This window comes from Halichoerus grypus, chromosome 2 (assembly GCF_964656455.1).
Source record: "Halichoerus grypus chromosome 2, mHalGry1.hap1.1, whole genome shotgun sequence".
Lineage (NCBI taxonomy): Eukaryota > Metazoa > Chordata > Mammalia > Carnivora > Phocidae > Halichoerus > Halichoerus grypus.
Genome location: NC_135713.1, coordinates 78,387,976 through 78,400,512, shown reverse-complemented (window position 1 = coordinate 78,400,512; position 12,537 = coordinate 78,387,976). Strand labels below are relative to the sequence as shown.

At 40.4% G+C, this 12,537-nt stretch overlaps 1 protein-coding gene and 1 non-coding gene across 24 annotated transcripts in view; both read left to right on the top strand.

Moving 5' to 3' along the window:
- The window catches only part of CAST (calpastatin), a 113,592-nt gene that overhangs the window by 65,517 nt on the left and 35,538 nt on the right, over positions 1-12,537 (top strand). For 17 of the 23 annotated variants that reach the window (XR_013445680.1, XR_013445679.1, XM_078067030.1 and 14 more), the window contains 8 exons: positions 1,828-1,893; positions 2,505-2,546; positions 3,903-3,959; positions 4,289-4,402; positions 5,433-5,516; positions 9,134-9,202; positions 10,606-10,704; positions 12,364-12,444. Coding sequence is in view for 21 of the 23 variants with exons in the window: in XM_078067030.1 (XP_077923156.1) it covers positions 1,828-1,893; positions 2,505-2,546; positions 3,903-3,959; positions 4,289-4,402; positions 5,433-5,516; positions 9,134-9,202; positions 10,606-10,704; positions 12,364-12,444 (612 nt within the window). In the remaining 2 variants the exon portion in view is untranslated. The remainder of the gene's footprint in view (positions 1-1,827; positions 1,894-2,504; positions 2,547-3,902; positions 3,960-4,288; positions 4,403-5,432; positions 5,517-9,133; positions 9,203-10,605; positions 10,705-12,363; positions 12,445-12,537) is intronic. The other 6 variants (XM_078067033.1, XM_078067032.1, XM_078067037.1 and 3 more) reach the window with 1 other exon arrangement.
- On the top strand, positions 11,696-11,800 carry LOC118543908 (U6 spliceosomal RNA). The gene has a single exon (XR_004921319.2). It is a non-coding gene; the product is annotated as a U6 spliceosomal RNA (small nuclear RNA).

Below are 12,537 nucleotides of genomic sequence, written 5' to 3'. Positions count from 1 at the left end.
TTGATTTGGGTCATTTCTCTTTTCTTTTTGATAAGTCTGGCCAGGGGTTTATCAATCTTGTTAATTCTTTCAAAGAACCAGCTCTTAGTTTCATTGATCTGTTCTACTGTTCTTTTGGTTTCTATTTCATTGATTTCTGCTCTGATCTTTATTATTTCTCTTCTCCTGCTGGGTTTAGGCTTTATTTGCTGTTCTTTTTCCAGCTCCTTTAGGTGTAGGGTTAGGTTGTGAACTTGAGACCTTTCTTGTTTCTTGAGAAAGGTTTGTATTGCTATATACTTTCCTCTTAGGACTGCCTTTGCTGCATCCCAAAGATTTTGAATAGTTGTGTTTTCATTTTCATTGGTTTCCATGAATTTTTTTAATTCTTCTTTAATTTCCTGGTTGACCCATTCATTCTTCAGTAGGATGCTCTTTAGCCTCCATGTATTTGAGTTCTTTCCGACTTTCCTCTTGTGATTGAGTTCTAGTTTCAAAGCACTGTGGTCTGAAAATATGCAGGGAATGATCCCAATCTTTTGGTACTGGTTGAGACCTGATTTATGACCTAGGATGTGATCTATTCTGGAGAATGTTCCATGGGCACTAGAGAAGAATGTGTATTCCGTTGCTTTGGGATGGAATGTTCTGAGTATGTCTGTGAAGTCCATTTGGTCCAGTGTGTCATTTAAAGTCTTTATTTCCTTGTCGATCTTTTGCTTAGACAATCTGTCCATTTCAGTGAGGGGGGTGTTAAAATCCCCTACTATTATTGTATTGTTGTCGATGTGTTTCTTTACTTTTGTTATTAATTGGCTGCTCCCATGTTAGGGCATAGATATTTACAGTTGTTAGATCTTCTTGTTGGATAGACCCTTCAAGTATGATATAGTGCCCTTCCTCATCTCTTATTATAGTCTTTGGTTTAAAATCTAATTTGTCTGATATAAGGATTGCCACCCCAGCTGTCTTTTGGTGTCCATTAGCATGGTAAATGGTTTTCCACACCCTCACTTTAAATCTGGGGGTGTCTTTGGTTCTAAAATGAGTCTCTTGCAGACAGCATATCGATGGGTCTTGTTTTTTAATCCAATCTGATAGCCTGTGTCTTTTGATTGGGGCATTTAGCCCATTTACATTCAGGGTAACTATTGAAAGATAGGAATTTAATGCCATTGTATTGCCTGTAAAGTGACTGTTACTGTATATTGTTTGTGTTCCTTTCTGGTCTATGTTGCTTTTAGGCTCTCTCTTTGCTTAGAGGACCCCTTTCAAGATTTCTTGTAGGGCTGGTTTTGTGTTTGCAAATTCCTTTAGTTAGGGAGGGAAATCTGAAGGGGGAAAAAATCAGAGAGGGAGACGAACCATGAGAGACTATGGACCACGGGACACAACCAGCTCTTCTGAAGCATTCCTAGAAATTTAGATTATATTGTGCAATAAAAATCTGTGCACTATTTACAGAATTGTAAAATTTCAGAGAACTTTTGACACCACTTGTGACTGTTGATTTGTTTGTAACCAAATATTAGAAATAAAGGTGGAAAAAATTGGCCCAAGCAGCCTGTACACAGTGAAGGTGAAGGAGAGGGGTCAGAAGTTAGTTTTCCTAATGGCAATCTTGCAAATTCTTACCACCGAAAAAAAGTAAATCCAAACTGGAATATTTGCTGGAGGCTTTAGAATTTTAGTGTCTGCAGCTTCTTGGAGTTATGTACATATGCATGGAGTAGATGCAGTAGCTGAGCGGAAGGGTATTTGATAGAAACGTTTAGCCCTATGATACAGGTTACCTATTTGATTGTCAGATAAAATAAAATCACACTTGGGGCTTTGCTCTTGTATTAGGCTGTTCCAATCAGCAAACAGACGGAACGACAGCATTCTCCTAACAAGAAAAGACACAAAAAACAGGTGATGTGGTTCATCATACTAGGGGATGTTTCTCTTTGCTAATGGCCACTTCAGCTGCTTAGCACACACTAATAATGGCAGTTCCAGATCTTCCGTAACTCTCTCACCCATCACAGACTTTCTGGTAGGCCTTAGTGACCCATCGCTGATACTCTGGCACTAAAACTAAATGTCACTGCTTTCTACAGCTCTTGGCTCTGTCACCATCCCATTGTTTCACACTGGCAGCCAAAAACCCATGGTATTTCACTCAGAGATATGTCATTGCCTTTGAAGGATGAGGATTTGTATTTCATTTTGCTTATATATTAGCTACAATGTTCATAGTAATAAATGTTTAAGTATCTTTGATACACATAACAAAAGTAAGATGTAAACTGCAGTCTGAAGGTAAGAGTAGAATATCCGAGTGCTTAAATGTTTACTAAAGAGTTAAAATGCCAAGCAAAGTATAGTAAACTTAACTCATAAAGTTTATATTTACATCAAAGTCCTCTCCTCTGAGCTTTCTTAGTTGAAGAAAATCTATGTTAAACCTTGTAAACTATGTCTATTTTTCCTTTCTTCCTTAATTCCTTCCCTCTCCCCTTTCTGTATTTTTCTGAGTTTAGGCTGCAAAAACAGAACCTGAGAAGAAGTCACAGTCAACTAAGGTAAGTGATTTAAGTCAACTAGTGAGTTACTTGGATTCTTAGTAATAATAATGAATAGCCAATTCCCTCTGTTGGTGCTACTGAACGGGAAAAGGAATTTTTGTCAGCTAATTTAATTAATTTTGGATTACCTTTTTAAACATTATACAGAGCATAAGTGATTAGTTATAATAAATACATATATTGTAAAAATGAATGTATTTTATACCTGAGAACAGTATGTTTCAGAAGGCATTTTGTTCAAATCTAGATTTTTGTTAGAGGTGAAGTAACTGTTAACAAACAGCAGGAACAAAGGAGAAAGGACAAAGGGCAATGAGCATCCAATTACTTTAAAAAAGATGGGACATCCAGAGTACATGTGTCTTCTGAACTCAGCACCTAGATGACTTACAGATGAGTCTTTCCCAAGAGGCCCGCAGGTTTATCTTATTAACAGTCTTATCTCAGCTTGTGGAACTGGTTATCAGGTTCTCAGGAGACAGCTCTGACTTTCCCTTGGGAATGGCTTCCTGACTCATGGCCATCTAGATCGACAGCCAGCCAGTCTGTATCCATGTGGAGATGGACCCCAGGGTGTCTGCAGTTAGGGCAAATGTTTCTTCTTCCTAAGATGCTACACATTACTTCTTTTAAGTGAGCATGCTTAAGCACTCAGTTAAGAGTGCAAGGTTTGATGCGGGAAAGCACAGAGATGTACTTGAAATGGAGGCAAAGGTGAGGTCATCTGGGTAGAAGGTAAGGCTTATCTGATTTTATGTAGGACCTCTGGGTTCCCATCCCCTCAGGATGATAATTCCATAGCCCCACTGTAGAGCAGGAATTCACCAGCAAGCTGGAACTTGTCCACTACTCCATATTGAGTGCCCAGACTCAAGAGAATTGGGTTTCTGGTGTTACCTCCTTCTCTAGTTGTAATACCGAAAAGACAATGTAAATCATTAAATTACAGTGTTCATCTCCTATGAAGGGAGATTTTTAAAAGAACTTCTAGAGTGGGATTCCCTATCAACAAATTCAGAGGTCACAGTGCTCATGTGACATCTCTGTGATTAGAACTGCAGTTACCAAATGATCTGTATGAATTGTAAAACACAGCCAGTGAGTTAGAGATACATACCTAGTTGAAAAATCTTTCTAAATGAAATACTAAATTTTTCATTACTCTTATTGTTGTCATTATCAGTCTGTTGGGAGGGTAACTCTTGACAGGTAGCACATGTGTATTTCTCTAAGTGGGCCTTTCCCAAGAGAGGCAGAAGGGTCTAATTGGGATTTTTGTTCTTGAGCCTATTTGGAAAAAAATAAAAGAAAGGTCTCCGATGTAATTGAGATTTTATCTTTTGAAATTGACAGCCATCTGTGGTTCATGAGAAAAAAACCCGAGAAGTAAAGCCAAAGGAACACAAAGAGGTAAACGATCATCCTTAGGACTTGATGATGGGTGAAGCCTTGTGTGTGTGTGTGAGGGATAGAATTTTGAACTGTCATTTGTGTTTGTTTTTCTGGCTATAACGGCACCACCATGTGGCAATAGTAGGATTTGCAGTTTACTAATGGGAAGGAGGGATGTGTATTTCAAATTTTGTACCTCAAAGTAATCACACTGATGTCACATGAATTGAGATTAGTACAATTCAAAACTACATAGAACACAACTGTTAGGAACATTTGGCATCACACAGAGAAAAGCCTTGGTGTCTGTCATCTTGTAAACAGTGTGGTGTGTGTGTGTGTTTCAGCCAAAGAGCCTACCCAAGCATGCATCAGATACAGAAAGCAAGCATGTTCATAAGGAAAAAGCGGTGTCCAGATCAAGTGAGCAGCTGACGTCAGAGAAGTCAACAAAACCAAAGGTAAATAAGTCAGATTGATAAGAAAACACTACCATCAAATAGGGAATAAGATGCAGGTCCTCCATCTACATGGACATGTGTCGTTGAATCTGTGGAACTATGCTGAATGTACTTCATATTGTAATGATTTGGGGCTATCATTTTGCTGGTTTTGCAAATAGCTTTTTGGAAACTCAGCCCTGTGAAAAGTTCAAGAAGTACATCCAATGGGTTGTGGGGACTTTTGGTCCAGCTTCTGCTGCCCAGCAATGCCCAGTCATGACTGCAAGTCAGCCGTCTCTGGTGTCTCATAGGCAGGAAGCTTGGGGTAGAGCTTGCCTCCTGGACCCCTCTCCTCAGGGCTGTAGGACCACACATGATCTGTATGATCTGCTCTTTACATGGCAGTCTGAAAGAGGTGTTGAGAATTTTGTAGTAGGAGAGATGAATTTATAGAGCCAGAAGAAGATTCCATATTTGCACAGCTAATGGAGGTCAACTATTAGAAGAATAAACATTTATGAGAAGAACTCTTCCATCAAGAGCTCTTGGAAGACGTCAAGTAGGCCTGCTTAACAATGCACTTGAAAGAAGAGGTTACATGTTTCTGGCCCACCAGTTGTATGCAGCCATTTATGTGTTTCAAGTCTATTCTGTTTGGCTTGCAATAGTATTGAAATTATTTTTAATGAGCTGCCAACAATTAAAGTCCTAGTGTTTCATATAAAATCCAAATTTCTAGCTCCTCCGGAAAAAGCAGGTTATACGGCAACAATTGACTCGAGCTTTATACCTGGTGTATGTAGTCCAGTTCATCGCGGCCCCTCGCTGGCCCGCTGGACTCTGTGCAGCTGCACGGACCCTGTCAGCTCTGGAGTCCAGCCTCATGCGCTGCCCAGGGTTGTACCGTGTGCAGTAGGAGCTGGTACCCGTCCCTCTGCAAGATGTCCGTGGTGGTGAACTGGCTCGGTAGTGATACTTGCAATGCATGATCTTGAAAATGGTAATTCAAAGGTACTTAGTTCTGTTCATCTTTTTTACCCCCCTTTAGACTAAATCACAGGATGCAGTTTCTGCCGGCGGGGAGGGTGTCGTTGCTGGGGCAGCTGCAGCATCTGCCACCCCGGCTAAACAGGTGAGCGCACACAGGCGGGCATAGAGCGTACGCGGGCCTTGCCGCCTCTGGGGTCGGTTCCGTGAGAAATGCGTGCTTGCTGAAGACCCCTTCCAGACCCCTGGGCTTTATGTCTGCTTCTCAGGGACCATTCGGGGTTGTGGTGCTGCCACACTCAAACAACCGGTATTTGGGAAAACCGAGCACTGTTCTTATGTGAAATTTAATGAAGAAGAGCACGTATCTAAAGGATATAGAATGAGCAGGATAGCAAAACTGATTTAAGAATTCATATATTCAATAAATACTTACTGAACACCTGCCATGTATAAGGCGTGGTATCAGTACCAAGAAAATTAAAATGTGAGTTGACTCAGATCCTGCTTTCAAGATTTATAGGTTTGAAATAAAGCAAATAAAATTGCTATATTTGAACAAGCACTTCTCTCAGCTTTCATCATGGACAGCATCTATCTTGATATGAGTAAGTCACCAACAGTCCGGACCTCTCCATGAGTTGATGGGGGAAGTTTCGGAAGGAGACGTTCCAGCCCTCCCAGGAGAGAGATGTGTGTCCCTCTGACTAATGATGGGCGAGTCTTCCTTAGATCACTTGAGGAGCTCTTTCAGGTACTAGCCTGGAGATGTAAGATGGGAAGTAGTCTACTGTTTCTACCCATAGCAATGCAGAGTCAGTTATCGGTTTAGAGGCCATGTCTCCCTAGAAATGCTACCTATCTCTCTGGAATAAGAAAAGAAGAAGATGGAAATGAAACTTTTTTTTTAAAAGTCACATGTATGTATCTGTTTTCCTGCTTTTCAAAATGGGAAAGTTATTCCCCTGCAGGCTAGATGGTGAGGAAAGTCATAGTATAAAAGTACGGCACCTCTCCTAGAAAGATCAGTTCTTCTCAGATCTTGAAAAGGAAGAGGTGCATTAGTTTGTGTCCAAACTAATGCAGATATTGTTTGGAGTGATAGCAAAACTTAACGTTTAAATGAAAATACTCAAATTTTTAAAAAAATGTGTTTTCTTCCAGCAGACCACTTGAATATGACCTTCAGACTCGCACCCCTGTCCCCACTCTGGGGATACACGTTACTGTGTGGTGTTGATGAGGGGTACTTAGATGAAATGGCTTGAAAAATGGATAGATTTAAGACAGAGGATTAGATTTGTTCGAAAAGACTTAAAAATGTAATCATTCTGAAATTTTGTGCTAGGTATAAAGTAGCCAGGGAAAAAGTGAAAGCTAAACAGTAAAATAAGAGGCTTATGTGGAAGTCTGGAGTGCATTGACCTGCGCTCGAACTTGGGGCAAAGCATTTCACTTTTGTTTGCCTCTGATTCGTCTCCCATAAAATGGGATTGATCAGATCTTCCTTTTGGGGAGTGGGGGGGTACGTACCACATTTAAAGCACTGTGGTGTGACCGCAGGACTCCCTAGCTGCAGGCTAGCCCGTCCAGGAGTGGGAAGAAGATGGAATCTCCGGGGACTGCATTCCAAGGCAGATTAAGACAGGCCCCTATAAGGAGCTGTTGAGTTGAGGAACCAAGGGATTCTGTCAGTTTGCAGGAATCCACGGCACTCTGAGTAGATCCAATTTGAGTTGGGCGTGAAGGATAGCTAGGATTGCAGGCTTGCAAATGCATCAGAGTGGAAAAGTGTGAGATGTGTTCTGGGTACAAAGCACATTCGACCATGGGTGGGGCACTGGGAGGGTGAGCGGTGGGAATGTAAGACCAGAAAGACGGGTCCAGGCACAGCTGTGGGGAATGCTGAGAGGAGTTTACAGGGGTGGTAGCTATTCAGCGTTGAAGGTTAGAGAGCAGACCAATGATGTGAGTGCACCCAGCTGCAGGACTGGGGGACCGCAGTGGGTGGATGATACGGGACCAGAGATCAGAAGGCTGGTCAAGGACTGTGCCCTAGTCCTGACGAGTCCTAATTTAGTGTAACTTAGAGCTAGGATAGAATGAGATAGTGGGGAGAAATGCAGGAGGCATTGCCGAGGGAAATCTTTGGGTTTTAGAAAATGATTGCCTGCAGTGGGCAATGGTCACATCAACTCTGAGATAACCTGGGGCGTCAGGGTCTGGATGAACTAGGGTAGGTAACCCTAAGGTGAGGCGGGGATTGCTGTCAGGTTCCTGCAAGCACAGGGCCCATTCAGATGCTGAGAGTGAGCGCCTCCCTAAATTTCGAGCTGGTCCCTGGTTACCACTACTGGTGGACAGAGTCAGAAGGTTGAGCGTGAAAAGTGGTCTGAGTTTGGATAGGCTGATTTGGAATGTTGGAGAGAGGTGTGTAGAGAGGCAATTGGAATGAATGTTGTTTTGAAGTACAGGAGAATGGAGAGAGTGAGCAGAAGGCTGGGGAGGGGGTGGGTAGGGAGGAGGGGAGAACAAATATGAATGAATATCTGCATAAGGTTGTGGTTGAATCCTGGAAGTGGATTCAGTTGCCCAGACTCAGCCTCTCACCCTGCTGGCCCCCACGGTGTTTTTAACAGTTGCAGTCATCACTTATTTAGCACTTAATCAGACAACAAGTACCCAGGTGGTGCTTAGCATGTACCAAACACTGGCTTCCACACTTCACTAGCTGAGTTTATCCAGTCCTCACAAGGCCCCGAGGTAGGTGCAGTCCCTGTCACACATGACGATACTGAGCTACAGAAGAGGTGACCTGCCGGATGACTCCCGCGGCCAGCGCCTGGGAGCTGGTGTGCTCTCCACCCCCACGCTCTGCTGCCTGTGTTTCAGAGACCTCCACGTGCGATAGTGTCCTGTTGTTTTCAGCCTGACCCCTTCACCCGTCTAGTTCCTGCCAGTCCCCGCAAGCGCTCAGCCCTGGCCCCAGAAAATGATTCCACTTAGGACCCCCAGTGCTGGGCAGAAACATGCGCAGTGGGTAGGCCTGGGGGCAAAGCAGAAGAGATGGCAGAGACCAGATGGCACAGATGCCAGGGGAGGACTGGGATGATTACGAGAGGGGTGCTTACTGAGGTCAGACTTCAGAGACAATTCTGTCTGGGGGAGGCATGGAGATTGCAGATCGGAGGGTTGTTGGCAGTCTTTGAAAGAGCAACTGAAACAGTGCTGGGAAGGAAATTCATTGTAGGGAGATTAAGAAAGGAGTGGATGATGAAATGCTAAAGCCGGGAGTGTGGAGGTCTTACTGTGTGCAGACAGAGATTGAAAGAGCAACAGGGAGAAGTGGCCGCTTAGAGAAAAAAGTCCTGAGCGCTGCAGGCTGACTGTGGATCCTGGGGGGAGGCAACCAAGAGCCACAAAGAAAGAGATGCAGTTCTAGATTCAAGCCTTGGTCTTTCCTTTACTGTGTGACCTGGGAAAAATTACTTAACCTCTCTGAGTCTGCTATCCTTATCACTAAATGAAATTAATGTTATTTACGCTGTCCTGATAGAGGATAGAATGCATACAACATGTTACCTGGCTCAGAACAGGTGTTCAGTATATGATCAATGCTATTAATATTTCAATGAACTCATTTTTAAATATGTAATATCATTGAATTTTATTGGATTATTTAATCATTCAATTTGAATTTGTTAAATTATTGAATAAAGATGTGTGAGAAGGAGTTTTTATTTCTTTCTAAAACCTCACCAGCAAAAAGAAAAGAAATCATTAACGTCGGCTGTACCAGTTGAATCCAAACCGGGTAAACCATCTGGAAAGGTATGAAGATAGCAGTGCATTTCTACATCAGATACTTATTTATTCATGGTCTCTATAGTTATTCTTGATCTGATTTTTTTCAAGGGCAAACCATATGAGGTGGGATTAACGTAAAGACCTTTTTAGTGAATTATCGGCATAAGCTAAAAGTGTGATTTTTTTTTTTTGCGGGGGGGGGTATGTTTGTAAGATTTTATATTGTAACCCTCTGTTCTGAAAACTCATTACATCCCGTGGAGTTTACATTCCAGTTTCTCTCTTGGAAATATAACTTCTTTAACCAGGGGTGTCACTAAAGAGTATAAGGCACTTCCTCATTCTGAAATTCTCAAATGAATGGGTCTAAAGCTAAGAGGTCCCAAATTGTATGACATGATCAGGTGAGTTCCTAAAATTGTAGTGGGAATATGGTAGTTGAAGGGAAAAAAATTAATCATTTTTAATCTTAGTTAAATAAAGTAAATAAAGGGTCTTTCCCAGAATTCTTGTTTTCCCTTTTAGATGCAGCATACTCTTCACACTGAATCATTTTTAACCTCAGAGATAGGATGGAGGCACTCTTTCATTCATTATACTGATTAAAGTCCATATCGACAGAGTAAATTGTCACTTCTTGTAAGCTTAACATTCCTTTCAGGTAATTTGCTTTGTAAACATCTTCGGGCAAGCAAGAGAACAAAAAACCACAAATGAATGAAAGAACACAGGCAATCCATTTTTGAAATACTCTATTTGGAAGAGGTGCTATATAGAGATTTTGTTGGAGTTCTTTGTCAATATGTAACTCAAAAAACTGATAAGTAGGAAAACTACTGATAAGTGATAAATACCAAGCTATTTCTCCTATTGCATACAGTAACATGATCATTTTTTTTTTAAACTGTCATTACATTGGACTGGCAGCTTTAACAAACCATCCATTTGTTCATGTAGTTAATGCCATTAGATTTACTGAAGTTGTGATTTTTTTTTTAAGGGGGTGAGGGGCAGAGGGAGAGGGGGAGAGAGAATCTTAATAAGCGGGCTTCCCGCCCAGGGTGGAGCCTTATGCAGGGCTTGATCCCATAACCCTGAGATCAAAACCTGAGCCCAAATCAGGAGTCAGACACCCAACCAACTGAGCCACCCGGGCACCCCTGAAGTTGTGATTCTTACTTGAACATGGCTTTCTGTCCTTCCAACCTAGAATGTGTACTCTGGGACCTTATGTCATAAAGTCTATTAGAGACCAGATTTTAACTATTTTGATGTTTGAAGAACTTTTGATGTTTGGTGTTTTTCTGTACGGAATTTTTTTTTCTTGTTTTTTTTTTTTTTTTTTTTTTTTTTTTTTAGTTAAAAAAATCAGAAGTGAAATATGTATTACAAATAGCATTTAAATACCTGCTCTCTTTCTTTTCTAGTCAGACATGGACTCTGCTTTGGATGACTTAATAGACACCCTAGGAGGACCTGAAGAAACTGAAGAAGATAACACAGTGTATACTGGACCTGAAATTTCAGTATGTGATTTTGCTATCTGTAAAGATGCATACTTAATGGGTAGGAAAGCAAATAAGGTCATGGTCATGAGGCACCAAATACCTAATGTTCTATGGCTTGAAGAGAAGCAGGATGGTGTCACTATCAATAATAGCAACTAAAAATTAGTGTTGGGAATGGAAATGGTTTGTCCTGTGGCAACTATACTATTACATTGGTTCAGCAAACATTGATTGATTGTCCATGTTGTGACTGGCGCTGGGATACACCTTATCAGGTCACAAAGATTTTTCTGTCCTGGAGATTTAAGTTTATTGGACTTGAACTTCTTTTGATTTTCAGATACTTCCCATCCTATGACTTGACCTTATTTCGACTTCTAGAAATTTACACCCTCAGCTCATCCCCATTCCTAACTCCTAAAAAGCAAAAAAGATTGCATGTCCCTTGATATTAAAAAGATTAAAAAGACATGCCATAGACTGGAGGAAAATACTTGCAACAGACATGACAAAGGATTTGTTTCTAGAATTTATGAAGAATTTTTAAATGAAAAAGACAACCCAGTAGAAAAATAGGAGAAAACTTGTTTGGCTAATAAATCAATAAAATTCTCTAGTAAGTAGAGAAATGATAGTAAGATATAGAGAACATTGCACACTCATCAGATTGGCCCAAGTGCAGAAGTCTGACAGCTCATGTAGCGCTTATGGATATTGAAGGTGTGCTTACCCTTCAGCTGGCAGTTCCATCTCGAGAGGTTCCCTGGAGGGAGCCTTGCCCATGTGTACCAGAAGTTACAAGAACAGATGGAACATTGGGAAAGGATTTTGATCAATAGCAGACAAGATAACGTAATGGAACTAAAATATGAATTTTCATGTATCATGGCTACATGAATTATTCATGTATCAACATGGATACATTACAAAAACATAATTTTGAATAGAAATGCAGAATGATATCTAGAATATGATGCCATTTATATAACATTTGAAAGTATGCAAAGTAGTCCTCCGTAGCAGCACATATGCTAAAATTGGAACGACACAGAGAGGATTAGCATGGCCCCTCTGCAAGGATGACACACAAATTTATAAAGCATTCTATATATTTTCAATAAAAAAAGAAAAAATATGCAAAGTAATGCTGTATATTGTTTATGGATACCTACATAGGGAATAATTGTTTTAAAATGTGCTCAGTTTTAAGTCAATAGATATAATAAAGTTCTGGATGGTGACTGTCTCTGGCCAACAAGGAAGATGAATGAGATTGTAGAGGGTTAAACAGGATACATTAGCTGATCCTTTTTTTCTTAGACATTACATCTGAAAGACTTGGGTATTAGGTTATAGAGAATTTTTTTATTAACTGCACTTTCGTATGTATTGGAAATAGTGAAAAACATTTTAAAATAAAATATATTTTAATATAAGATTCTAAAATAGTGGTTTGAATATTTTCTAGTATTACATATGGGTTAAGCTAATTAAATAAAGTGTTGTATAAACTTAGAATTTCATTGTTGTGTAAAGTGTTGGCTTTTTAATGGTTTACATTTCATTTCAGTAGCTCCATAAACTGCTAATGGGAACAGTACTTTGGTTGCCGAATATGCTTATAACGTTCTCAACTAATTAATTATATAATATCCCTGTGTGTGGTTTTTATTCCAGGATCCAATGACTTCTACCTACATAGAGGAATTAGGTAAAAGAGAAGTCACGCTTCCTCCAAAATACAGGGAACTTTTGGCAGTAAGTTAAATAATCATTTACTTTTACTTTACTGTTTGCTTTTTGGAACATAATCTTTATCCCATCAATATATTCACATTTTTTAAATTTAGA